At 42.2% G+C, this 25,356-nt stretch overlaps 1 protein-coding gene across 1 annotated transcript in view; it reads right to left on the reverse strand.

Annotated features, from left to right (window-relative positions):
• LRBA (LPS responsive beige-like anchor protein) overlaps positions 1-25,356 on the reverse strand; it is a 1,658,631-nt gene that overhangs the window by 1,283,198 nt on the left and 350,077 nt on the right. The window contains 1 exon segment of the mRNA XM_029605291.1: positions 20,305-20,428. Within this exon segment, the coding sequence (XP_029461151.1) occupies positions 20,305-20,428 (124 nt within the window).

The following is a 25,356-nucleotide window of genomic DNA, read 5'->3' on the forward strand; positions in this document are numbered from 1 at the left end:
AAAAAAAGGGCATGCTTTAGAGAAGCCTGCCTCTTGTAGACCAATCTCTCTTCTAAAGACAGATGTCAAGATTTATGCAAAGGTTTTGGCAAATATACTGGTAGTGATGTTGATGTAATTGATATCCCCAGAGCAGGTGTGTTTCATGTCTGGGCATAAGAATGCACAGAGAATTGAAGCAAGCTTAGTAAGTGGTCAACAGGTGATGTCCTTTTGTTGGTAAGATTTGATATAGAAAAAGCTTTTGACAACCTAGCCTGGGATTGTTTTTGTTTGAGGTGTTACGTTTATATGGTTTCCATGATCACTTTGTGGAAATGCTACACCTGTTATATAGGGTCCCTTTAGCAGCGGTTCTGATTAATGGATTAGTTTCAGAATTTTGTTCTCCTGAGCAAGGTATGCAGTAAGGCTGCCCTCTTTCGCTGTTTTTGTTTATTCTAATATGAAGACGCTGGCTAGACATTTGATGGCTACTGGAGATATTGTGGGGAAGAAAAGTTTTTCTAAAAAGGTTAAGGCAGTCTTATTTGCAGATTTTATTTTTATTTATTTATTTAACATTTTTCTATACCAACATTCGCACGAGACATCACATCGGTTTCCAGACAACAGCAAATTCAGCCAACAGGGCTTTACATTGTAACTAATGATATAACTGGGGGGGGAGGGGAGGGAAGGGGCAGGGAAGGAACTTGGAACTATATGAGTATACTGGGAACAGAGGAGGGAGATAAGGTGGTTTTTTTACAAGAAGCAGGAGTTATATACATTCTATATACATTCTATATGATCTTTTGATGGAATTGTCTCATCCGACAGACTCATTAAGATTAATGAATTTATTGCATGGCACTGCTTCGTTGTTAAGTCTGTGAAGCAACAATGGAAAATCAATGGCGATGGATGTGACGGGATGGTTGTGGACTAGGTGGAGGGGGAATTTCCCTTGCAATGGGCAGTGGCAGACCTAATGTACCTGGGGTCTTTGTATTCCCTGTGATGTCTCCTCAATTCTATCATGCCAATGTGCTCCCACTTTTGGTAGCGACCAAAAAAGTTAACGACTATTGGAAGCATTTTCCTCTTTCCTAGTATAGCAGGATCCAGTTAGTAAATATGATTGTTTTGCCCAAGTGGCTTTATTTTTGCAAATGTTGCCATTGTGGTTATTAAAGCAGGATATAGTTACATGGAATAAAATGGTATCTGAATTTATATGGAATCGGAGGAGGTCTCTAGGCTTCAGCCAAATCTTTGAGATGGTGGTTTATAGCTCCCAAATTTGCATTTGTATAACGCTGCATTCTGCTCAGGGTGGCAACGGAATGGATTAGGGGACTGAATACAGTGACAAACTGAGGTGGATGGCAGCCCGATTCAGCCTTTGGCCTTACCATATCTTCTTCATGAAAGGACAGCAGCGTTATCTATGCCAAAATGTATCTGCCTATTCTTATGGCATGGTGGTGGATGAGGGCTAAATATTGTCTGCCTTTAAGAGTGTCTATGTTTTTGCCCATTAGAGAGAATGCAGATTTTCAGCCAGGATTAGATCATAGGATTTTTTTTTTTTTTTTTTTTTTTTTTTTAACAGTGGAAGACTTGTGGCTTGAAGATGATTAGTTAGCTTTTAGCAGATACTAGACAAGGAGTTTTAACATTTCGAGATATAAAAGTATCGACTGAATAAGGATTTCTATGCGTACTTGCAATTACAAGCGGTGTGGCGCTTTATGTCCAGGATGGCATAGAGTCCAACAGGATAAACATCCTGCACGAGACTAAATGCACAATTGAATCTTTATGGGTAGAAATCCCTTGTGTGTCGGGGAAGACTATAGTGATAGGATTATACTACCGTCTACCGGGTCAAGATGGTGATAGTGAAATGCTAAGAGAAATTAGGGAAGCTAACCAAATTGGTAGTGCGGTAATAATGGGAGACTTCAATTACCCCAATATTGACTGGGTAAATGAATCATCGGTACATGCTAGAGATAAAGTTCCTGGATGGAATAAATGACATTTTTATGGAGCAATTGGTCCAGGAACCGACAAGAGGGAGCAATTTTAGATCTAATTCTCAGTGGAGGACAGGATTTGGTGAGAGAGGTAACGGTGGTGGGGCCGCTTGGCAATAGTGATCATAATATGATCAAATTTGAATTAATGACTGGAAGGGGACTCGTAAGCAAATCCACGGCTCTTGTGCTAAACTTTCAAAAGGGAAACTTTCATAAAAATTGTAGAGAAAAATTGTAAGAAAAAAACTGAAAGGAGCAGCTACAAAGGTAAAAAGTGTGCAAGAGTCGTGGTCATCGTTAAAAAATACCATCCTAGAAGCACAGTCCAGATGTATTCCACACATTAAAAAAGGTGAAAAGAAGGCAAAATGATTACAGGCATGGTTAAAAGGGAAGGTGAAAGAAGCTATTTTAGTCAAAAGATCTTCATTCAAAACTTGGAAGAAGGATCCAACAGAAGAAAATAGGATAATGCATAAGCATTGGCAAGTTAAATGTAAGACATTGATAAGACAGGCTAAGAGAGAATTTGAAAAGAAGTTGGCCGTAGACGCAAAAACTCACAGTAAAAACATTTTTAAATATATCCGAAGCAGAAAGCCTGTGAGGGAGTCAGTTGGAACGTTAGATGATCGAGGGGTTAAAGGGGCACTTAGAGAAGATAAGGCCATCGCGGAAAGATTAAATAATTTCTTTGCTTCGCTGTTTACTAAAGAGCAAGTTGGGGAGATACCCGTTCCGGAGAAGGTTTTCATGGGTAATGATTCAGATGGACTGAACCAAATCACGGTGAACCTAGAAGATGTGGTAGGCCTGACTGACAAACTGAAGAGTAGTAAATCACTTGGACCAGATGGTATACACCCTGGAGTACTGAAGGAACTCAAAAATGAAATTTCAGACCTATTAGTAAAAATTTGTAACCTCTCATTAAAATCATTCATTGTACCTGAAGACTGGAGGATAGCTAATGTAACCCCAATATTTAAAAAAGGCTCCAGGGGCGATCCGGGAAACTACAGACCGGTTAGCCTGACTTCAGTGCCAGGAAAAATAGTGGAAAGTGTTCTAAGCATCAAAATCACAGAACATATAGAATGACATGGTTTAATGGAACAAAGTCAGCATGGCTTTACCCAAGGCAAGTCTTGCCTCACAAATCTGCTTCACTTTTTTGAAGGAGTTAATAAATATGTGGATAAAGGTGAACCGGTAGATATAGTGTACTTGGATTTTCAGAAGGCATTTGACAAAGTTCCTCATGAGAGGCTTCTAGGAAAAGTAAAAAGTCATGGGATAGGTGGCGATGTCCTTTTGTGGATTACAAACTGGCTAAAAGACAGGAAACAGACTAGGATTAAATAGACAATTTTCTCAGTGGAAGGGAGTGGGCAGTGGAGTGCCTCAGGATTCTGTATAGGGATCCTTACTTTTCAATATATTTATAAATGATCTGGAAAGAAATACGAGGTAATCAAATTTGCAGATGATACAAAATTGTTCATAGTTAAATCACAAGCAGATTGTGATAAATTGCAGGAAGACCTTGTGAGATTGGAAAATTGGGCAACCAAATGGCAGATGAAATTTAATGTGGATAAGTGCAAGGTGATGCATATAGGGAAAAATAACCCATGCTATAGTTACACAATGTTAGGTTCCATATTAGGTGCTACCACCCAAGAAAGAGATCTAGGCATCATAGTGGATAACACATTGAAATTGTCTGTTCAGTGTGCTGCGGCAGTCAAAAAATGTTGGGAATTATTAGGAAGGGAATGGTGAATAAAACGGAAAATGTCATAATGCCTCTGTATCGCTCCATGGTGAGACCCCCACCTTGAATACTGTGTACAATTCTGGTCGCCGCATCTCAAAAAAGATATAATTGCGATGGAGAAGGTACAGAGAAGAGCAACCAAAATGATAAGGGGAATGGAACAGCTCCCCTATGAGGAAAGACTAAAGAGATTAGGACTTTTCAGCTTGGAGAGGAGATGGATGAGGAGGGATATGTTAGAGGTGTTTAAAATCATGAGATGTCTAGAATGGGTAGATGTGAATCGGTTAGTCTTTCAGATAATAGAAAGACTAGGGGGCACTCCATGAAGTTAGCATGTGGCACATTTAAAACTAATCGGAGAAAGTTCTTCTTCCCTCAATGCACAATTAAACTCTGGAATTTGTTGCCAGAGGATGTAGTTAGTTCAGTTAGTATAGCTGTGTTTAAAAAAGGACTGGAGAAGTCCATTATCTGCTATTAAGTTCACTTAGAAAAAAGCCACTGCTATTACTAGCAATGGTAACATGAAATACAGTTTTTGGGTACTTGCCAGGTTCTTATGGCCTGGATTGGCCACTGTTGGAAACAGGATGCTGGGCTTGATGGACCCTTGGTCTGACCCAGTATGGCATGTTCTTATGTTCTTATATTGACTCAGTATGGCCAGAAGATAGATTGCTTTTTAGCTGGTAACTTTAAAATAGATGTAACTCGCCCAAGTTCAAAGGTTGAGACACTTTTTAAATTGTACAGAAATATGGTGGAAGAGTGGAGCTTGGACCCCCTTTCTGAAATAACAGCTAAATGGTCTAGATATCTGGATTTTCTTCTGGAGGAAGTTGATTTGCACTGGACAGATTGGGAAAGTTGTTTGAGAGTGCTGATTTGTGTGAGATGAGATTCAAAATACAGTACTACATAAGCTATACTTTTCTCCTTAAAGAGCTTACAAAGCCCATATCATTACAGACATGAAGTGTTTAAAATGTAAAATACCTAAGGGTACTTTCTTCCATTGCTTTTAGACTTGTCCATGTATTCAGCAATTTTGGAGTGATGTATTTGCTCATCTCTCAAATTCGGCAGGATACCCAGTATCAGTAGATATAAGGTTAGGCTTGTTAGATATTTTTTATAATTATGCCTGATGTAAACCTGCTAGTGTTTGTACAGAAAGCAAGTTGCATGATAAAAAAAGGGTATATTACTGCAATGGATAAGTGACAGTTCTACCCTGGAGATGTGGTGTAATCACATGTATAGTTTGTTAATTATGGAACGAATGACTGTGCTCAAAAGTACCACCAGAAGGCAACAGAAATTTATGAAGATCTGGAAGCCATACGTAAAATCACTTTCTACCAGAATCCGCAGCCTGTTAATGCATTAATTGTATAAAAGCCATCTCTTTCAAGGGGAATGGGCTGTTAGTGAGGGCACGGACTGGGGCAAGGCAGGGAAATAACAGGCTGAAGGGAACTGGGGAAGTTTTGATGGGCTATGTGGCTCTCGCTGTGAACTATCACTGTAATGATTATGACTGGAGAGTTGTGTATGTTAACAGTTAGACCCTTATGCTTAATAAACAGATTTTTCTTAAAATGTATTTGATTGAAATTACCTGCTGAAAATATTCCAGCAGGTTCTAAGACATTTTCATCAATTCAAGAAGAAAGAATTGGAGGAACAAGAAGTAGATGTGGATGTCCTAGACTTGAATGTTTTTCTGGAAAAAGCTGATGCTGAGCAAGCATGTCCTTCTACACTATTGATTAGTCTGGCCTTGGATTCTGATGAGATTGGTTGATGCATTTTTCTTCAAATATCGACATGTTACCTTTATGAATTGCAAAGTCAGGCTATTTCCGGATATTGTGAGGAATACCCACAAAAAGATAAGACAGTTTTTATCGAGGCCAGCTGCGTTTCATATTGGAGCTTTATTTTTCTGAAAATACCCTTGTATGTATATAATTGAATATCGTTCAATTAGATATGATTTTTATGAACCATTTCAGTTAAGAACACCCCTTACTGAGTCCTCTGTTATTGGGACAGATGGCTGACTGGTTAAATGCATTGTCTAACCCTGTATTGTCTTTCAGCTTTTTATTTATTTTTTTTATTTTTTTTACAGACCGAATTTATTTATATTTCTTTAATAATCTGGGTTGGAGCTCCCCTTTGTTTTGTGAACTTGGCTAAATGGAAGCAGGTTAAAATTTTCCTTCTTGAGCAAAATGTTTTTTTTGGGGGATAGAGGTACTTTTTTTCTCTTATTTTGTGTCTTCTAATTCAAGTGTGTTTGCTTCTAATAAATTATTTGGAATTCAATAAAAATATTAAAAAAAAAAAAGAAAGAAAGAAATCTAGGGACTAAAGGAGCTGGACCCTGCTGCAGGTTTTCCAAAACCGCTGCTTGAGAAGGCCCCCATTAGCAGCAAGTCAACCAGATCAAAGGAAAGCCACAAGTACTTGACAATTAAGGTGGGTCACCGCAACCACCAGGAATTTTGTGAAGACCCTTTGCACCACCAAGAGGCCAAAAGGGAGAACCTTGTATTGAACAAGAGAAGAATCCAACCTAAATCTGTGGTATTTGTAGTGAGATGGATGGATGGGGCATGAATAAATATCCTTCAGAAAGGCATACATCCAGACTCTTGGATGAAGGGTAGGATGGTGTGGAGGGCATTCAAACTTTTCTCATAACAGGTTCTTCTTCAGTCTTCCTAAATCCAGCATAGATCTCAATCTGCTAGACTTCTTGAGGATAAGGAAATAGTGGAAGTAGAAACTTTGACCATGATCTTTGGGAGGGACAGGTTCTATCACTCGCTGATTGAGAAGTTAATCTACCTCAAGACGAAGCTGGGTTGAATGAGACAGATCTAAATTCAAGACTAAACAGTGAAGTACTGGGGGATGAAGAAGTACAAACAATAACCAGATTCCACAATTTTTAAGACCCAACAATCCTTAGTGAGCTTTCACCACTCGTTGAGAAACAGATGAATCTTCCACCCTACCAGAAGGGTCAAAACTTGAGAGTCAGGTCTCATAAAAATCTAGGCCCAGGCTTGAATTGGAACTGCTGTGATATCTTAGGCTGTGTCTCATGTAGCCATTCACGTGCCAGACGTTGCTGTTGTGACACTGCAGGTGGAACATAATACTGCTGAAACTGATAGAAGAGGCATCTCTGGAAGGAGTGCTTAAAAGTAAAGTAACGATGTCTAGAGGAAGGCAGCTAATTGGCTCCTATGGACAGACTGAATGGCTGTAGGCTGTTCTTTAATATTGGCAATAGTTTCTCAGTCCTTATCCCTGAAGAGATTGTCCCCAGAACTTGGGACATTGGCCATCTTCTCATGAATGTCCTTGAACAGGCTGCTGGCTCTCAGCCAGGCCATCTGGCATGCTCCAATAGCTGCTGCAGAGGATCTAGCTATGGTGTCAAATTATTTGCACACTGACCAGATGAGGTGGCACTCACACTCTTCCACATCAGTACCCTCTCCTGCTTCCTGTCCAGAGATTCTACTAAAGGTTTCAACTTGCTGATGCAAGTCATGTGAGTTTTACATCATATAGAGCTGATTGGGGGTACTGAGCACCAATTTCTGGAAGACTTCTTTCCTGAAATGTCCAACAAACTGGGGTCCTTATCCAGAGGTATGTTGGAAAACAAATCTGGTCTTTTTTAGCCTGCTTCTAAGCATTCTCTACTACTAGAGACTGGTGCAGCAATTGGACAGGGCCTTAGCCAGGAAACTGTACCTTAAATACAAAAGGCACAATTTCCTGGCTACTAGGGGGCAGGTGACTAGATTTTATCCCAATCTCGCTACTGATTCAAGTGGGGTTTCCAGAATCCAAAGTCCAAACACTTCAATATGAGTATTCTTTCATTACCCAGCTTGTCAAGGAAATCTGGAGTATGAGAGGTCTTATGGTGGAGATAAATGCTCCGGCAAGGTCAGGTAAGGGGTCTGTAAGAATCCCCATACACTATTCTTCTGAATCAAGTGATAGAGGAATGCTAACCCATGACCCTAATGAAGATGATGGTGATCTGGGTGGAGACATCTCAGAAAAGAAAACTCCTGGGGCATGTCCCACTCGGCAGTGCCCCATACTCAATTTTCAGAAGGTTGGCTATCTTCCACTGTGGAATTTCTAATGGGAGCTCCGGCAGCGTAGAAGCATAAAGAACAATCCCTTGAGGAAACAAATCCAACATCCTAGACAGGAGAAGCTAAAGGATGTCCTCCTTGTTATTGGTGCCAATGAGGTAAAAAAGTCTTCACCAATTCAGCTACTTAGTGTCTCTGGCCCAAAGTTGTACAAGAGACATAACAGTCATCTTGAAGACCTGATGGAAGGAGAATAACCAATGGGATATTGTGATACTAAGCTACAAATTATATCAACATGAAAGGGCAGATAAAATTGGTAAAGGGGGTGACACTATATGTTAAGAAAAGCATAGAGTCAAGTAGGATAAAAGTTTTGCAGAAAACAAAGCACTCAAATTGTTATGATAGAAATTCCAAGAATAAGAGAGACAAGTATAACAGTGGCAATATATTTACTGCCCACTTGGCCAAGATGAGGAAACAGACTGTAAAGTGTTAACAGAGATTCAACTGGATAGTAAAATGAGCAACACAATAATGGGAGATTTAATTACCTGAGCACTGATTGGGTAAATGTCACATCAGGATATGCAAGGGAGGTATAATTCCTAGATGCCATCAATGACTACTTCAAGCAGCAAATCATCACAGAGCCAAAGAAAGGGGAACTATATTATATCTACTTCTCAGTGGAACACAGGACCTGGTGCAAGAGTTAAAGGTGAGGAATCCACTTAGCAACTGTGATCAAAAGAACATAAATGCCATGCTGGGTCAGACCAAGATCCATTGAGCCAAGCAGTCTGGCTCAGACAGTGGCCAGCAGATCTCTAATAGTTGATCTATTTCTTGTTATCTCACTCTCAGGAATAAGCATTGGCTTTCCCAAGCTTACATGGCTAATAAGTGTTTACAGATTTTTCCTCCAGGAACTTGTCCAATCCTCTTTTGAGCCCCACTGTTGTAGTTGCCTTTATCATGTCATCCAGCAACAGATTCCATAGCTTGATTGTGCACCAAGTGGAAAAAATACTTCCTATGATTTATTTTAAATCTGCCAGTTGCAAGTTTCATAGACTGTCCCCCTAGTCCTAGCATTGCTTAAAAGGGCAAATAACTGTTCTCTATTTACTCATTCCACCTCACTCATGTTACAAATTTCAGTCATATCTCCTCAGGTTGTTTTCCAAACTAAAGAGCCCTGATCAGTTTAGCCTCTCTCCATAAGGAAGCTTTTCTATCCTCTGTTATTTTGTCACCCTTCTTTGTGCATTTCCTATTCCACTATGTCTTTTTTGAGATGGGATGACCAAAACTGCACCCAACACTCAAGATGCAATCGCAGCATGGATCTATACATAATCTGTGGAGGGCTAATTCCAAGGAAAACTATATAAAGAGAAACTATGATAAAATGAGGAAATTTGTTAGGAAAAAACTAAAAGGAGCAATTCACGAGGTTAAAAATTTGTAGGAGTCGAGGACATTGAAGTCCAGACAATGTATTCTGTGCATTAAAAAAGGTTGTCGGAGAGCCAAATAACTATCGGTGTGGTTTATTAGTGAGGTAAAAGAGGCAATTAAAACCAAAAGGACAATCAATCAAAAAAATGGAACGCAGACCCAAATGAGGAAAATGGGGATGAGCATAAGCACTGGCAAGTTAGATGTAAAAAAAAGTAATTAAGTAAAGCTAAGAGAGAATTTGAAAAGACGTTTGCCATAGAGGTAAAAACAAGTAATAAAACCTTTTTCAAGTACATTTGAAGCAAAAAGCTTGAAATAATCAGTTGGGCTGCTAAATGACCAAAGGTTAAAAGGAGTGCTCAAATAATAGCATAGTGGTAATAACTCCTAGCCTTCCAGGGTTGCCGACAGGTCAAGTTTTCAGGATATTGAGGAATATGCAAGAGATAGATTTCTATGCAATGGCAGCAGTATACATGCAAATCTATCTCATGCATACTCATTAGGGATATCCTGACAACCCGACCTGTTAGTGGCCCTCGAGGGCTGGGAATAAATGCCACTGAAATAGTAGAAACACTAAATGAATTCTTTGCCTCTGTCCTTACTAAGGAGGATGTCAGGGTCATATCCACAGCAGAAATTTTTCAATGGTGATGCCTGAGCAACTAAACAAAATCACTGTAAAACTGGAGGATGTAATAAATTGTATTGACAGACTAAAGAATAATAAATCACCAGGACCAGATAGCATTCACCCCAGAGTTCTGAAAAACTCAAACATGAAATTGCAGACTTGTTTTTTTGTATGTTTGCAAACTATCATTTAAAACAGCCATGGTATTTAGAAGACTGGAGGGGGCCAATGTGACAGTTTTTTTTGTTTTGTTTTGCTTTATTTTCTTTTTTTTCAAGGGTTCCAGAGTGATCCAGGAAACACTAGATCAGTGAGCCTGATGTCACTGCTAGGCAAAATAGTACAAGTTAATCTTAAAACAAAATTACTAACCGCATAGACATGGTTTAAAGGGGGAGAGTCAACATGGGTTTTGCAAAGGGAAGTCTTTCCTCACCAATTTATTAGATTTTTTGAAGGTGTAAAACATGTAGATAAAAGTGAGCCAGGTGATATTATGTATTTGGATTTGCATAAGATATTTGACAAAATCCCTCCTGACAGACTCACGAAACTGTAAGATCATGGGATAGGAGGCAGTGTCCTTTTGTGGATTAATACCTGGATAAAAGATGGGAAACAATGCATAGGATTAAATAGTAAGTTTTCCAAATAGAGAAACGGTTAGTAGAGTGCCCTAGGGGTCTGTACTTGGACCTGTGCTATCTGGCTTATTCATAAATGAAGTGACCAAATTTGTAGATGACTGTTTCAGATCATTAAAACTGCAGCAGATCGTGAGGACCTTATGAGGCTAGGAGACTTGGCAGCTAAATGGCAGACGCTATTTAATGTGGACAAGGGCAAAGTAATGCACATAAGAAAAATAATCCCAACTACAGATACACAATGTATCTGTACTGAAAATCTATAACCAGGAAAAGAAACTCAGAATCCTTGTGGTCAATACCTTAAAATATTCAGCTCAGTGTGTGGTGGCTGTAAAGAAAAAAAAAAAGGCAACTAGAAAGATAGGAATTATTTAGAAAAGAATGGAGAACAAAACTGAGAACATCAGAATACCTTTTTATACATCCATGGTGCGACCACACCTTGAATACTATGTGTAGTTCTGATTGCCCTATTTCAAAAGATACAGCAGACATAGTAAAGGTACAGAGAAGGGTGACAAAAATGATAAAGGGGATGGAAAAGCTCCCTTATGGAAAAGCAAATGTTGCTTACCTGATATAACAGGTGTTCTCACAGGACAGCAGGATGTTAGTCCTCACAAATGGGTGACATCGAGGATGGAGCCCACCACGGAAAACATCTGTCAAAGTTTAACAGAACTTTGACTGGCCCCTACTGGGCATGCCCAGCAAGGCACTGACCCTGCAGCCAGCAGGGGTCTCCCTTCAGTCTGATTTTCAAAGCTACAGGCAGTGCCTAAAAAAGTAAAAACTAAAACGAACCCAACACCGCGGGGTGGCGGGCGGGTTTCGTGAGGACTAACATCCTGCTGTCCTGTGAGAACACCTGTTACATCAGGTAAGCAACATTTGCTTTCTCACAGGACAAGCAGGATGGTTGTCCTCACAAATGGGTGAGTACCGAGCTGAGGATGTCCTGACTTGCACCAAATGCCCCCAACGACGTGCAACAGGCACAACAACTGGGGTGGAATTTGGTAAAGGGCATCCGCACCCTACGGGGAAGGTGGAAGGGTGTTGGTACATCAGGTTGGAAAAAGGTTACGCAAGACAGATTGGCCGAAGATGGAGTCCTGTCTTCCAGCTTTGTCCAAACAATAGTGGGCTGCAAAGGTATGGAGAGAACTCCAGGTTGCAGCTTTACAGATGTCAGGAAGCGGCACCGATCGAAGGTGTGCTACCGAAGTCGCCATGGCCCTCACAGAGTGTGCTTTTACACGGTCTTGAAAAGGAATGCCAGCTTGCTGATAGCAAAAAGAAATGCAGTCCGCCAACCAGGAGGAAAGAGCCTGCTTACCCACAGGTTGTCCTAACTTGTTAGGATGGAAAGAGACAAATAATTGAGTGCTCTTCCTGTGTGCAAGTGTACGGTCTAGATAAAAAGCTAGAGCTCGTTTGCAGTCTAGGGTATGCAGAGTCTGTTCCCCGGAGTTGGAGTGGGGCCTGGGAAAAAAGATAGGTAGTATAATGGATTGATTCATATGAAACTCCGAAACTACCTTAGGTAAGAATTTAGGGTGAGTGCGGAGTACTGCCCGGTCCTGCAGGAGTTTAGTGTAAGGCGGATAGGTAACTAGGGCCTGTAATTCACTAACCCTGCGAGCTGAAGTGATAGCCAAAAGGAATAACACTTTCCATGTGAGATATTTTAGGTCACAGGATTGCAGAGGTTCGAAAGGTGGTTTCATAAGGCGACCAAGAACCAGATTAAGGTCCCAAGATGGGGCCGGAGGACGTAAAGGTGGCTTCAGATGGAGCAAGCCTTTAAGAAAGCGTGTTACCAGGGGTTGTACTGAAATAGGAACACCCTCTATACCTTTATGGAAAGCGGCTACCGCACTGACATGCATCCTAATGGAAGAGGTTTTAAGACCGGATTCTGATAGATGCCATAAATAGTCCAAGAACTTAGAGATTGGACAGGAAAGGGGATCAAGGGACTGAGAAGTGCACCATGATGTGTACCTTTTCCATTTATATGAATAGGATCTTCTGGTGGAGGGCTTTCGTGAAGCTATCAAGACACGAGAAACCGAATCCGAAAGGTTAAAAGGCTGGAGAACTAGCCTTTCAACATCCATGCCGTCAGGGACAAGGCCTTGAGGTTGGGATGGAGGAGGCATCCGTCGTTTTGAGTGAGCAGATGCGGATCCATTCCCAGAGGGATGTGCCTGCGGATGGAGAGATCCTGGAGTATGGGAAACCACACCTGGCGTGGCCAGTGGGGTGCTATCAGGATCATGGTTCCTCCGTCCTGGCGAAGCTTCACGAGAGTCCTTGACAGAAGAGGAAGTGGAGGGAATGCATAGAGCAGACCTGTCGTCCACTTGCGGGAGAAGGCATCCCTCGGCCGAGAGTACTGGCTTCGAATGAGAGAGCAGTAATCGTCCACCTTGTGGTTCTGAGGGGACGCAAAGAGGTCTATGCGGGGAGAACCCCACTTGCGAAACAGAGAGGTCGCTACCAGAGGGTCTAGCGACCACTCGTGTGGTTGGAAGACACGGCTTAGCCGGTCTGCCAACACATTGTCTACTCCCGGCAGGTAAGTGGCCCTGAGGTACATGGAGTGGGAGAGGGCTTCTGCCCAAATCTGCGCAGCTTCCTGACACAGAAGGAAGGAGCCTGTGCCTCCCTGCTTGTTTATGTACCACATGGCCACTTGGTTGTCTGTCTGGATTAAGATTATCTGATTCAAGAGATGATCTTTGAAAGTTCTGAGCACGTAGCGGATTGCTCGAAGTTCCAAGAAATTTATCTGGTGTTCGGCTTCGTCTGGTGACCATAACCCTTGGGTTTGGAAATCGTCCACATGGGCTCCCCAACCGATGTGGGAAGCGTCGGTGGTTAGGATTACTTGTGGATCTGGTAGGAGAAAAGGTAAGCCCTGAAGGAGGTTGACCTGAGTCGTCCACCAGGTTAAAGACAGACGTAGCGCTTGTGTAACTGTGACTATGGAGGACAGAGGCTGAAAAGCTTGAATCCATTGGTGTCGCAGAGTCCATTGTGTTACTCTCATGGCTAGTCGGGTCATGGGAGTGACTTGAACCGAGGATGCCATATGTCCTAGGAGAATGAGGAATTGGCGAGCCGTGGCAGTGTTTTGAGACTGGAGCTGGCGGGCTAGGGACATGAGAGTTTGGACCCGTTGAAGCGGAAGGTAGGCCTTTGCCTGTAAGGTGTCCAAGTCTGCTCCAATGAAGGATAAGGTTTGAGATGGGACTAAGCAAGATTTCTCGTAATTGACAAGAAACCCTAAGGAAAGGAGTGTGTGAATTGTCAATTTTAGGGAGGATTGAGCAATCTGAGGGGTGGAGGCCCTGATTAGCCAATCGTCCAGGTAGGGGTAGACGTGGACACCTTCCTTCCTGAGGAATGCTGCTACCACTACGAGACATTTGGTAAAGACTCGTGGAGCAGATGCCAGACCGAAAGGTAGTACCCGGTATTGATAATGGTCGCGGCCTACCAGAAACCGCAGATACTTGCGATGGGATTGTGTAATCGCAATGTGGGTATAAGCGTCCTTGAGGTCGAGAGAGCACAGCCAATCCCCCTTTTGCAGCAGAGGGAGCAGCGCGCCCAGGGTTACCATCTTGAACTTTTCTTTTTGAAGGTATTTGTTGAGGGCCCGAAGGTCCAAAATGGGACGTAGCCCCCCTGATTTCTTTGGTATGAGGAAGTACCTGGAATAGAATCCCTTCCCTCGTTGAGAAGGAGGGACGGGTTCTATAGCATTTGATTGCAGAAGAAGGGATACTTCCTGTTGTAATTGAGTCAAATGGCTGGTTAGACTCCATGCTTGAAGAGGCGGGGAGTCTGCTGGAAGAGTTATGAAGTTGAGGTGGTAACCCTGTGCGATAATTGCTAGCACCCACTGGTCTGAGGTGACCTGTATCCAGCGTTGTAAAAAGTGGTACAGTCGACCCCCCACAGGGATGTCTGGGAGTGGGATGTGGCATGTGCTCCGTACAGGGAAGTCAAAGGCCCGCCGCAAGCCCAGGAGGTGGGGCTACAGCAGGTCTTTGTTTCCTAGGCTGACGTGGCTGAGGTCTGTTGGAGGATCGAGCAGGACGAGGCCTGGCCGATGGAGGATAGTAACGACGTGGCCGAAAGAACGACTTTTTAGAGTCCTTCTTAGGTGGTTGTTTGGAGGACACCTCAGATGGAACAGATGAAAGTTGTTTCAACGTCTCGTGGTGATCTTTTAATTCTGCCACAATCTGCTGAATTTGTTCTCCAAACAAATTGTCCCCTAAGCAGGGTAAATCAGCTAGACGATCCTGGACCTCTGGGCGAAGGTTGGATGACTTTAACCAAGCCCAACGTCTGGCTGAGATGGCAGTAGCTGAAACTTTTGTGGAAGCGTCGAAGATGTCATAGGCCGTTCTGATCTCATGCTTCCCTGCCTCAAACCCTTTAAGAAGGGCTTGAAGCTGTGGCTGGTATTAGTCCGGCAATGTGTCAGCGTAGTCTTTCATCTGTTTAAGGATGGCTCTGTTATATTGAGTCATGTAAAGTTGGTATGAAGCTATGCGTGAAATCAACATAGCCCCATGATACACTTTCCGTCCCACACTATCCAGGAATTTATTATCCCTGACAGGTGGAGTGGAAGAGTGTGGCTTTAGACGCTTGGCCTTCTTTTGCGCGGACTCAACCACAACAGAGCAATGATCCAGTTGAGGCTTCTGAAACCCTGGTGCTGACTGGACGAGGTATGTGGAGTCAGCCTTCTTGTTAACTGGAGACACAGATGAAGGAGATTCCCAGTTTTTCTTTAAAAGGTCAAGAAAGACCTGGTGAATGGGGATGGAAGCGATGATTTTTGGAGCATCCAGAAATTGGAGCAGTTCTATCATCTGGTGTCTGTCATCGGTCTCAGATTGCAGCTGAAAAGGTACAATTTCTGACATCTCCTTTACAAAATTAATAAAGGAGAGATCCTCAGGAGGAGATAGTTTTCTACTCTCTGTAGGAGATGGGGGTGAAGGTAAATCTGTGTCAGAAGATGTATCATCACCCCAGGTATCATAAGGATCATGTGGGGCTTGAAGCCCTGAAGGACCTGGTTGAGGATCCGAAGGCATCGAATGAAACCTTGATGGAATCGGTGCTGCAGGCGGAATTGGGAATGGCATCGAGGGCTTCCGATGGAATCGGTGCCGGTCTTGGAATCGATGGAGCCGAAGGATAGATCGGTGGAGAGATATGCGAAGGCACCGATGGGACCACCCCGGACGGGGGAATCAGAAACGGTGTTTCTCCTGCCGATGAGAATCCTGTCGGAGACGATGGTGTTGTCGGTGCTACTGGAATCACCGATGGAAGGGCCGTCATAAGTGCCTCCATGCGGCGCAGTAGCGGTGCTAGAGCGTCCACCAAAGGCTCGGTGGTCGGTTCCCTCCTCGGTGGCGGAGTCGGTGCCGGAGACGGTGCCGGAATCGATGCCGGAGACGGTGCCGGTGGAGGTTGGAACCTTTGCATCGCTTTCTCGATGGCCTCCTGGACCAGCCAGTCCAGTTCTGCCCGGAGACCAGGGGTAACGATACCCAGCTCGACGGGAGAGGGAGGCTGAGGCAGAGCCGGAGGGACCACCGTAACCGGTGGGATCACGGCTCCCACACCCCGAGAGGGTGAGGGTTTCCTCGGTGCCTGCGAACGAGACGTGGACGGTGCCAGGTCTGACCGAGGCTTTTTAGTCGGTGGCTCGGCCTGTTCAGAGGTCGATGGTTGTGGATCCTCGACGGGCCGAGACTTGTGCCGTCGATGGCGATGCTTGTCCTTCCGATCTCCTCGCCCATCCGGGGAGGGGACAGGAGTCGACAGCCGGGAAGTCATCGATGGTGGACGGTCACCGGAGGGTTGACGGTGGTGGTACAACTTCGACGGTGCCGGTTCCGATGACGTCGATGCTATCGATGGCGTTGGGGTGGGTGCATGGAAGAGGAGCCCCATCTTCTCCATCCTGGCTTTGCGACCTTTAGGTGTCATTAAGGCACATTTGGTGCAAGTCAGGACATCATGCTCACTACCCAAACACAAAACACAAACCCTATGGGGGTCTGTGATTGACATAGTCCGGGTGCAATCCGGACAACGACGGAACCCCGTCGCCATGGCCTAGGGCCAAATTTAGCCGCGGGATCGGTAAGTGCCAACAGGCCTCGAGGGCCAAAAATCGACGGCAGTCGATAAAAAACGGCAAAAAACTTACCGGATTCCGCGAAGGTGACAAAAATTTGTCGAAGGGAGACCCCTGAGGGGCAAATTTTCTTCGGAAAGAAAAAACCGAATTCCTGTCAGGAACGTGGTAAGAAGAGCTCCTTTCACCGCGTGGCAACTGCTGCGCGGAAAAAAGAAGACTGAAGGGAGACCCCTGCTGGCTGCAGGGTCAGTGCCTTGCTGGGCATGCCCAGTAGGGGCCAGTCAAAGTTCTGTTAAACTTTGACAGAAGTTTTCCGTGGTGGGCTCCATCCTCGATGTCACCCATTTGTGAGGACAACCATCCTGCTTGTCCTGTGAGAAAAGGCTAAACAGATTAAGGGTCTTCAGTGTGTAAGAGATAGAGGGAATATGATTGAGATTTATAGAATCTTAAGTTCAGGGTAGATAGGAAACAATTACCCTTTCAAATAACAGTAGAACTAGGGGACACTCCACGAAACTAACAAACGATTTGCAGATTTAAAACAACTCATAGAAAGCATTTTTTCACTTAGTGTACTATAAAGCTACAGAATCAGTTGCTAGATGATATGGTCAAGGCAACTAATATAATGGGGTTCGAAAAAGGATTGGACAAAACCCTTATTAGCGGTAGACTTGGGAAAGCCAGTGCTTAACTCTAGGAAATACAAGAAACAGATCAACTATTAGGGATCTGCCGGGTACCTACAACCTGAACTGGCCACTCTGAAAGATAGGATTCTGGGTTTGAAGGACCTTGGTCTGACTCAGTATAGCACATCTTATGTTCTTTGAAACCAGTATAGGACCATTCTGTTGAAAAGCAAGTACTGGACTCCAGGAGGCGGCTCCCTCCTGGGCTGTGCTGATGGTCATATAAAGACCAAAGGCACAATAGAGTAGATAGAATCCATAGTCTTCAAATGTAGTGAGAGGGACCTTGGTAGTATGCTTTGGGTAACCAACACTGAAGAGGCCCTGGAAGGCCTGGATCTGGAAACAGGAGGTGAGATGGAGTCAAGGGCATGAATATGGAGGAGGGTAGCTATAAATCATCTCTCCTCCAAAATCCACCTGTGCATGAGTCACAACCTGCATCAGTGTTGATTGTGCTCCGCACTCGTGCACCATGCGTGTCAATAGCCCTGGGGGCCAGTGAACTGACAGTGCTGACTGCTATAGTGGCTTCATTGGTATATGCACCACTGGGTCCAAATGAGCCAAATGGTGCTTCATCGGCAAAAACACCAAAAACGAGAGTCAAATAGCAAAGAATGCACGCAAAGTGAATACAACATCAAAAGAGCATTCACACTGTGTGTTTAAACATTTAAATAAAGCAACACCATTAAGGAATGCCTTAAAGGACCATCATAATACCCACGCATGCCATTTCTTGCACAGTCTATACTGGGTCCCATATAATCATCGTCAATATGGGGCATTTACAATAGGTACGTGGACGCTTAACAGCGATACATTTGCCATTTTAAGTAAGAGAGATGCCAACACTGCTGATACACTTACCCCTGAAGCAGAGTACAGCTCGAAACATGACTGTGTCAGGTGACCTGTATTGCTGTTGATGACTGAAGAATTAATTGTGCAAAAAAAAGGGAAGTAATCACTTATTTGCAAGAAAAATGTTTAAAAAAAAAAAAAAAAAAAAAAAAAAACACTGCTCCATAGGACAGACAGGATATACGTCCATGCAGAAACAAACAAAAAAAGGCTGAGGGGCTCAAGGGGCAGCACAAAAATTAACTCCCGTGCATGCTCAGTAGTAAAACTTTACTGAGCCAGAGAGAAAGGTCCACCGGATGACATCAACCATGTGTCATGACTACTTCAGCCCTTTCTGTCAACAAATTCTGGAGAACTCTTCCAGGAGAAATATGGTGAAGTTTATTAACTGTCCTAGAGTTTCCAAGATGTTGCCTCTGCAAATGTTTAAATCTCATGAAAGTTTTAGGAATGGCTACAGAGACTATTTTGCCTATGAACTATGCATATAATCTTCCTTTGGCTCAAAGTAGAGAGGATGGACCGAAAAATACCACCTGAAGGCAAACTGTCTACTGACAATTTGAACTTATACGATTTTTGGCTATCTCTGAGGAAGAGGAATTTTCCAGGGCTCCTTTACAGTTAAATCTGTTTTTATTTCCAGCAGTAAATTACAAGAATATACTGGATCACTGGTGTATTCTGCTTAGTAACCAGGACTACTTTAAAAAGTGTCATTTGTTTTTGAAATAGACCAGGCCTGGGTTCTCAAATTGTTTTTGCCAAGTACCAGTTTGTTTATGGGTCAAAAGATCAGAACCTTCCTTAAATAGCATTCAGATTAAATGCAAGAAGTTCCTAGAACTTCACAAAGATGTTTGTCCATAGAAGTAACATCCATGCAAGATGAACACCAGGTCACTTGGTAGGTCATACCAAGCACTGCTCAGGCCCCATCTAAGCCTTCACATGTACCTATACACTGGCAACCTATGCCAGCTACCTGGATTCTCACTTGCCTATGGGCAAATACCCTGCCCCACAGTCTAGTCTCTAGTGGTTTCCGGAGACAATGTGACCCTCACAAAATGCAAAAGTCTTACCATTCCTAGAAATTACACCTACTGATAACATATTGACATCGGCCAGCCACACACACTGTATGTGGGTCACTAACCATTCACAGACACAGAGCTAATAAACTAAGAAGTATATAAAGAAAAAGGAGAACTAATGAGAGAAGGAGTAGCCTAGTGGTTAGAGCAGTAGGTTACCATCCAGGGAAGCCAGGGTTCAAATCCCACTGCTGTTTATTGTGACCTTCGGCAAGTCACTTCACTCTCTATTATCTCACATACAAAACTTAAATTATGAGCCCTCTGGGAGACATACCTACAGTAGCAAATGAAAGGCAGAATATAAATCTAAACAACATGAAAAGAACCACTGTACTTTACTATAACAAGTCAGTGCTCGAGGAAGCTCTGGAAGCTCGAGGAAGCTTTGTCTACAGGATATCTTTCTGAAGAGGGACAGGATCCTGATAGGTTGTCGGCTCTGCTTCTCGTGAAGATTAGAGTTCTCAATAGGCTGTTTATACAAGATCCATTATAGCCCAATACAATAGCTTTCTAATCAAACCAATAATACTTCAGAATATTTTCTATGTCGTCAAAGGTTTTCAAAGTAGCCCTGTCATTTGATAAGCTGCCTGCCACTGGTTAGTAGTCATAACCATAAGCAAATTTTCAGTAGCAGAAAAGAAAACTAGACATCATGAAATGTTTACAATTCTCATCTCTAATCTTGAAAATTCTATGGTTTTGAAAGCATCTCTGACATGCAGCCAGAGTCTCTGCATGATTACCTCCGGTTTTCTCTGCTGTTGTTAAAAAGCTTGATCATGTCTGAAAGGAACACACGCCGAACCTCCATGGTTTCCAGAGACTGAGGAGAGGTGCGCAGAAGAGTGGCAATCACTTTCAGAACCTCTGGAAAATAAATGACATGATTTGTAAATAGAGGCAGCTGAGTCACTTATCCAACTGTCAAATTCATTAAGCTGTCTGCTGGTTTAAATACTAAGTTTGAGGTCTCGTCTCTTTATCAATGCATTAGTAAACATATGGAGATGATCGCCTTGCATTGTTAAGGTTATAGTCTGCCAAGAATGCCAAAGGAAATACCTAAGTAACCAGAAGTCATTTCATTGTTTCTACATATATATATCTATATATATTAGCAATCACTCAATCCAAAAATTAATGGCACTTGTTTTATTTAAGTGACCCATCATGATACTATTTAGCACTTATTCCTCTAAGTAACATAGTATCACTATATAAAACATTGCATGTGATGATTTTATTTATTTTAACATTTTTATATACCGACAGCCGTTTGCACATCGTACCGGTTTACAAAGAACAGGAGGAAGGCCACAGGGAATAGGCACAACCTTTACATGGAACGCATAAAAGTAAATAAATGCCTAAAGGAACATAGAGTAAAAATGAAATAGATTAATAATTAGGTATTGAAGAAATATAATATAACAAGATAATTAAAGTCATATTTCTATATCAAAGGATGATGGGGTAGGAGAGTATAGAACAGTATGATGGAATAACAAATGCTACAGAATAACTTAAAACTGAATCACAACGGTAAACGGAATAAATTAAATAAAAGGACAGATGCTGGGCAATGGGAAAGAGGGGAGGAAGGGCAATGGGAAAGAGGGGAGGAAGGATGTTTAAATCAGAAATTGTGAGCGTGGCGGAGGGGGAGAGGAGGGGTTGGGAGGTAGACGTATGTACAAAAGGGGGAGAAATATTATGCTACGTTTAGTCTGGGGATATAAAAGGGGAAATGCATTAAGGAGACATAAGCATAATTTAATGGGGGGTTGTAAGTAGAAACTGTTTAGGTGAAGGCCTGTTGAAACAGCCATGTTTTTAGGTATTTTTTTAAATTTGGGTGTGAAAGTTTCTGTTCGAAGGTCGTGAGGCATGGAGTTCCATAGGATTGGACCAACTAGTGAAAATGCTGTTTTCATTGTGGAAGAATGTTTGGTGGCTTTGGGGGAGGGAAGGTGTAGGGTACCGTGGTGGATAGTGCGAGTAGGTCTGTGTGAGGTGCGGATTAGGAGAGGTGGTTCAACCAGTGCTTGTTTTCATTGATTATAGATTTGTGAATGAGGGAAAGGGATTTATACTGTATTCTTGAGTTGATGGGGAGCCAGTGTAAGTCTTTCAGTATGGGTGTAATATGGTCTCTTTTACGGGTGTTAGTAAGGACTCGGGCAGTGGCATTCTGCAGGAGTTGTAGGGGCTTGGTGGTAGCAGAGGGGAGGCCAAGGAGTAGTGAGTTACAGTAGTCGATTTTGGAGAAAATAATAGATTGGAGCACTGTGCGGAAGTCAGAGAAGTGTAGTACAGGTCTGAGTTGTTTTTTTTGGTTTTTTTTTTTTAACTGTGTGTAGTTTGTAATAGCAATCTTTTAGTTTGGCTTTAATGAATGGTTTTAGGGATAGTTGGTTGTCGAGGGTGATTCCAAGGTTTCGGGAATGAGAGGAAAAAGTAATGGGGGGGTTGGCATGAGGGGTGTTGTTGGTGGAGATAATGAGAAGTTCAGTTTTGTGAGGGTTAAGAGTGAGGTTCATGTTGGTAAGGAGCTGAGTGATAGAAGTAAGGCATGAGTCCCATGATTGCAGGGCTTTTTGAAGAGAGTCTGTGAAAGGGATAAGAATTTGAACATCGTCTGCATAGATAAAATGGACGATTCCCAGGTTTGTGAGGAGTTTGGCTAGGGGAAGCATATATATATTGTACAGAGTGGAGGATAAAGAGGAGCCTTGGGGGACACCCCGGTTGAGGGCGATAGGGTCGGATTCGTGATTACCTAGGGTGACCGTGTAGTGTCTATTTTGTAGATAAGATTGTAGCCAGGATAATGCAGTTCCCATAATGCCGATGCTAGTGAGAAGTTTTAATAGGATGTCGTGGTTAACAGTATCAAAAGCGGCTGAGATGTCTAGCATAGCTAGAAGATAGGAGTTGCCGCTGTCAATTCCTTTGATAAGAGTATTGGTTAGGGACAGGAGTAGAGTTTCGGTACTCAGGTGTTTTCGAAAGCCAAATTGTGATGGAGAAAGGATTTTATGTTGGTCGAGATAATCAGTAAGGCGGGAGTTGACTAATCTTTCTAAAACCTTGGAGAGAAATGGTAGATTAGAGATGGGTCTAAAGTTGGAAAGGATTGAGGGATCAAGATTGGGTTTTTTGAGGATAGGTTTGACTATTGCTTGTTTCAGAATGGAAGGAACGGTACCTTGTTCTAAGGAGCAGTTTAAAATGTCAGATAGAGGTTTGGCGATTACCTTAGGGATGGACAGGAGGAGTTTAGGTGGAATAGTTTCTGCAGGGTGCGAGGAGGGTTTCATCCTCTTTAGGATATTTTCTATTTCAAGGGAGGATGTGGAATCGAGTGATGCGAGTGAGGTGGTAGGTTTAGTGAGATGGAACTTGGTGTTGGAGTTATGGGGGGAAGTGGGCTGTGAGGGAGGTGATTTTGTTTTGAAAGAAGAGGTCTAGGTCATTGCATTGTTTTTTGGTTCCTGAGTTTGATGAGTGAGGAACAGGTGGTTTGATGAGGTTGGTGACAATGGAGAATAGAGCCTTAGCGTTGTATTGGAGATTGTGTATTTTTTGGGCATAGTAGTCTCGTTTCGTTTTATGAATGGAATTCCTGTAGTTGTGCATATGTAAGTAGTAAGATGATTTCGTAGCTGGAGTGGGATGTTTACGCCATTGTCTTTTGGAAATTCTGAGGAGATTCTTCTGTGACTTAAGTTCAGGTGAATACCAAGGTTTTTTGTTGGTCTGGGTAGGGTTGATGGTTTTTGAGGCGGTGGAGCAAATTTGGTTGGCGATGTTGAGGGTGACATTGAACCAGGAGAAAATGGTGTTATCGGCAGTAGAAAGGTCAATTTCAATTTTTTAAGATGATAAAGGTCAATTTGAATTTTAAGATGATAAATGCTCAAATATAAATTTTACCATTTCCTTACAGGAAATAAGATCCTTTACAAAAAAAATAGGGAAACAGGGTTTGGTTTCCAAAAAGTCTGCAATAGAAATAAGGCATCCAAGTTTTAGGACTTGTTTTTATACTTGTCTACATTTCAACTTTAAATATTTGACTTAAAATATCCCATATTATTTTGGCATTTATAGCATCACTCAGCTTTTTCCTTTTTTTTTTTTTACACTTTGGTGTGGATAGTTATACAAAATGGCCAATGCTCAACTTCCTGAAACCCAGGAATACAGTTTTGCCATTTCTTTCACTTTGATTTTAAGCATGTGTATGGAGTCAGCAGGTAAGTGGCAGTTATAAATACTATACAATAACTTCAAATATAAATTAAGGAAGGATAAATTGATCATGAGAATAAAAAGCTTTCCAGTGTGCCTTCAAGTTTTTCAGCAAAACTGCAGAAATATTTTTTTTTTTAATTCAAATTGGTTTGATGGTACCAATTCAGATTTGAGACTGCTAGTTTTCTATTTCCTAGATAAATAAAAGTGGAACTGAAGCTTCATTTTATCTGCATTTACTCTATCTGGAAACAAAGGAGAAAAGTGCCAATGAATGTAGCTGAAGGAGGAGATTAAGAGGGAGCATGCATGCTTGCAAGATAAAATGCTATCCAGGATAAGGGAAAATTTGCAAAAACAAGAACATCTCTTTCTAGCTATATATTATTGGAACATAAGTTAAACAGCATGCAGATGTATGATTTCTTTATCTATTCACAATCTCATAACATTTAGCAGGGACATCAGCAGGCCTAAAGCCTAGACAGAAATGCTTCAGAGAACTAGCAAGATTAAACTGAAAAGCATACACTTGGAGGGGGATGAATATTTTATTTTAATACCCCATCTTTCACAAACATCAAAGCAACCTACAAAGCATCAAATGTTAATCAAAACTCATCCACCCTCATCCTCAACCAGCTACCTTCCACAACAATTAAAACATGTCCAAAAATCCAACCCATCCATCTTCCTCACTCCATCCAAAATATAACCCAACAATATAAAATACAATAGCCAACCAGAATGCAGATCCAGCCACTCTATACTCAAAAATAGTTCAAGCCAGATCTATATGTTTCCCAGGAATACCCCCCAGGTAGCAAAAAATAAAAACCAAGTCATTAATGATTGTGATTTAAAAACAGCTACCTTGAAGAGGAAAATACACAGTGAACAACACTGAAGAGCTTTCATTTCCCTTCAAGTCATTTTAAGTGGAACCTCAATTATAGTTTGAAACTTAGCACATTACATTTGTAAGTACACAAGATAAACAATGAACATTATGTTTATCAATCAAAATATCCAGACAGTACATTTTTAAGTTATCTCACAGCAGTTCAAGAAATAGGGTGACTCATCATATTGGGAACCCTTTCTGCAATGGCATAGAGACTGAATGTGTGTATTATTACAATAGGAGTAGAGAAAGTAGACGGGGTGGGGCTTTGAAAATATGTTTGCTTGGAATATACTACGACATTGTTCTACCTGTGGTTATATATGTATGTTTGCATACTCCTGGATTAAAACAAATTTCAACATTAAAAAAAACAACACATTGCATTTAAGATTCCACAAAGTTCAGTAAATGCATTTAAAATTCCCCTCAGCACCTTGAGGCAGTCATGTTTGGAGTACTGCCTCAAAGTGAAATTACTTATCAACAGCACTGATCGAAGCAGTCTCCAAAGCTAACAGTTCTGTAAGCTTGATACTTTTGAACCAGCTACTAAGTAAATAGGAAACCAAAACTGCCAGCTACTGCTCAATACTCCAAATTCCCCTTTTGCAAAGATCAAAGACAGAATGGC

This window comes from Rhinatrema bivittatum, chromosome 1 (genome assembly GCF_901001135.1).
Source record: "Rhinatrema bivittatum chromosome 1, aRhiBiv1.1, whole genome shotgun sequence".
In the NCBI taxonomy this organism is placed as follows: Eukaryota; Metazoa; Chordata; class Amphibia; order Gymnophiona; family Rhinatrematidae; genus Rhinatrema; species Rhinatrema bivittatum.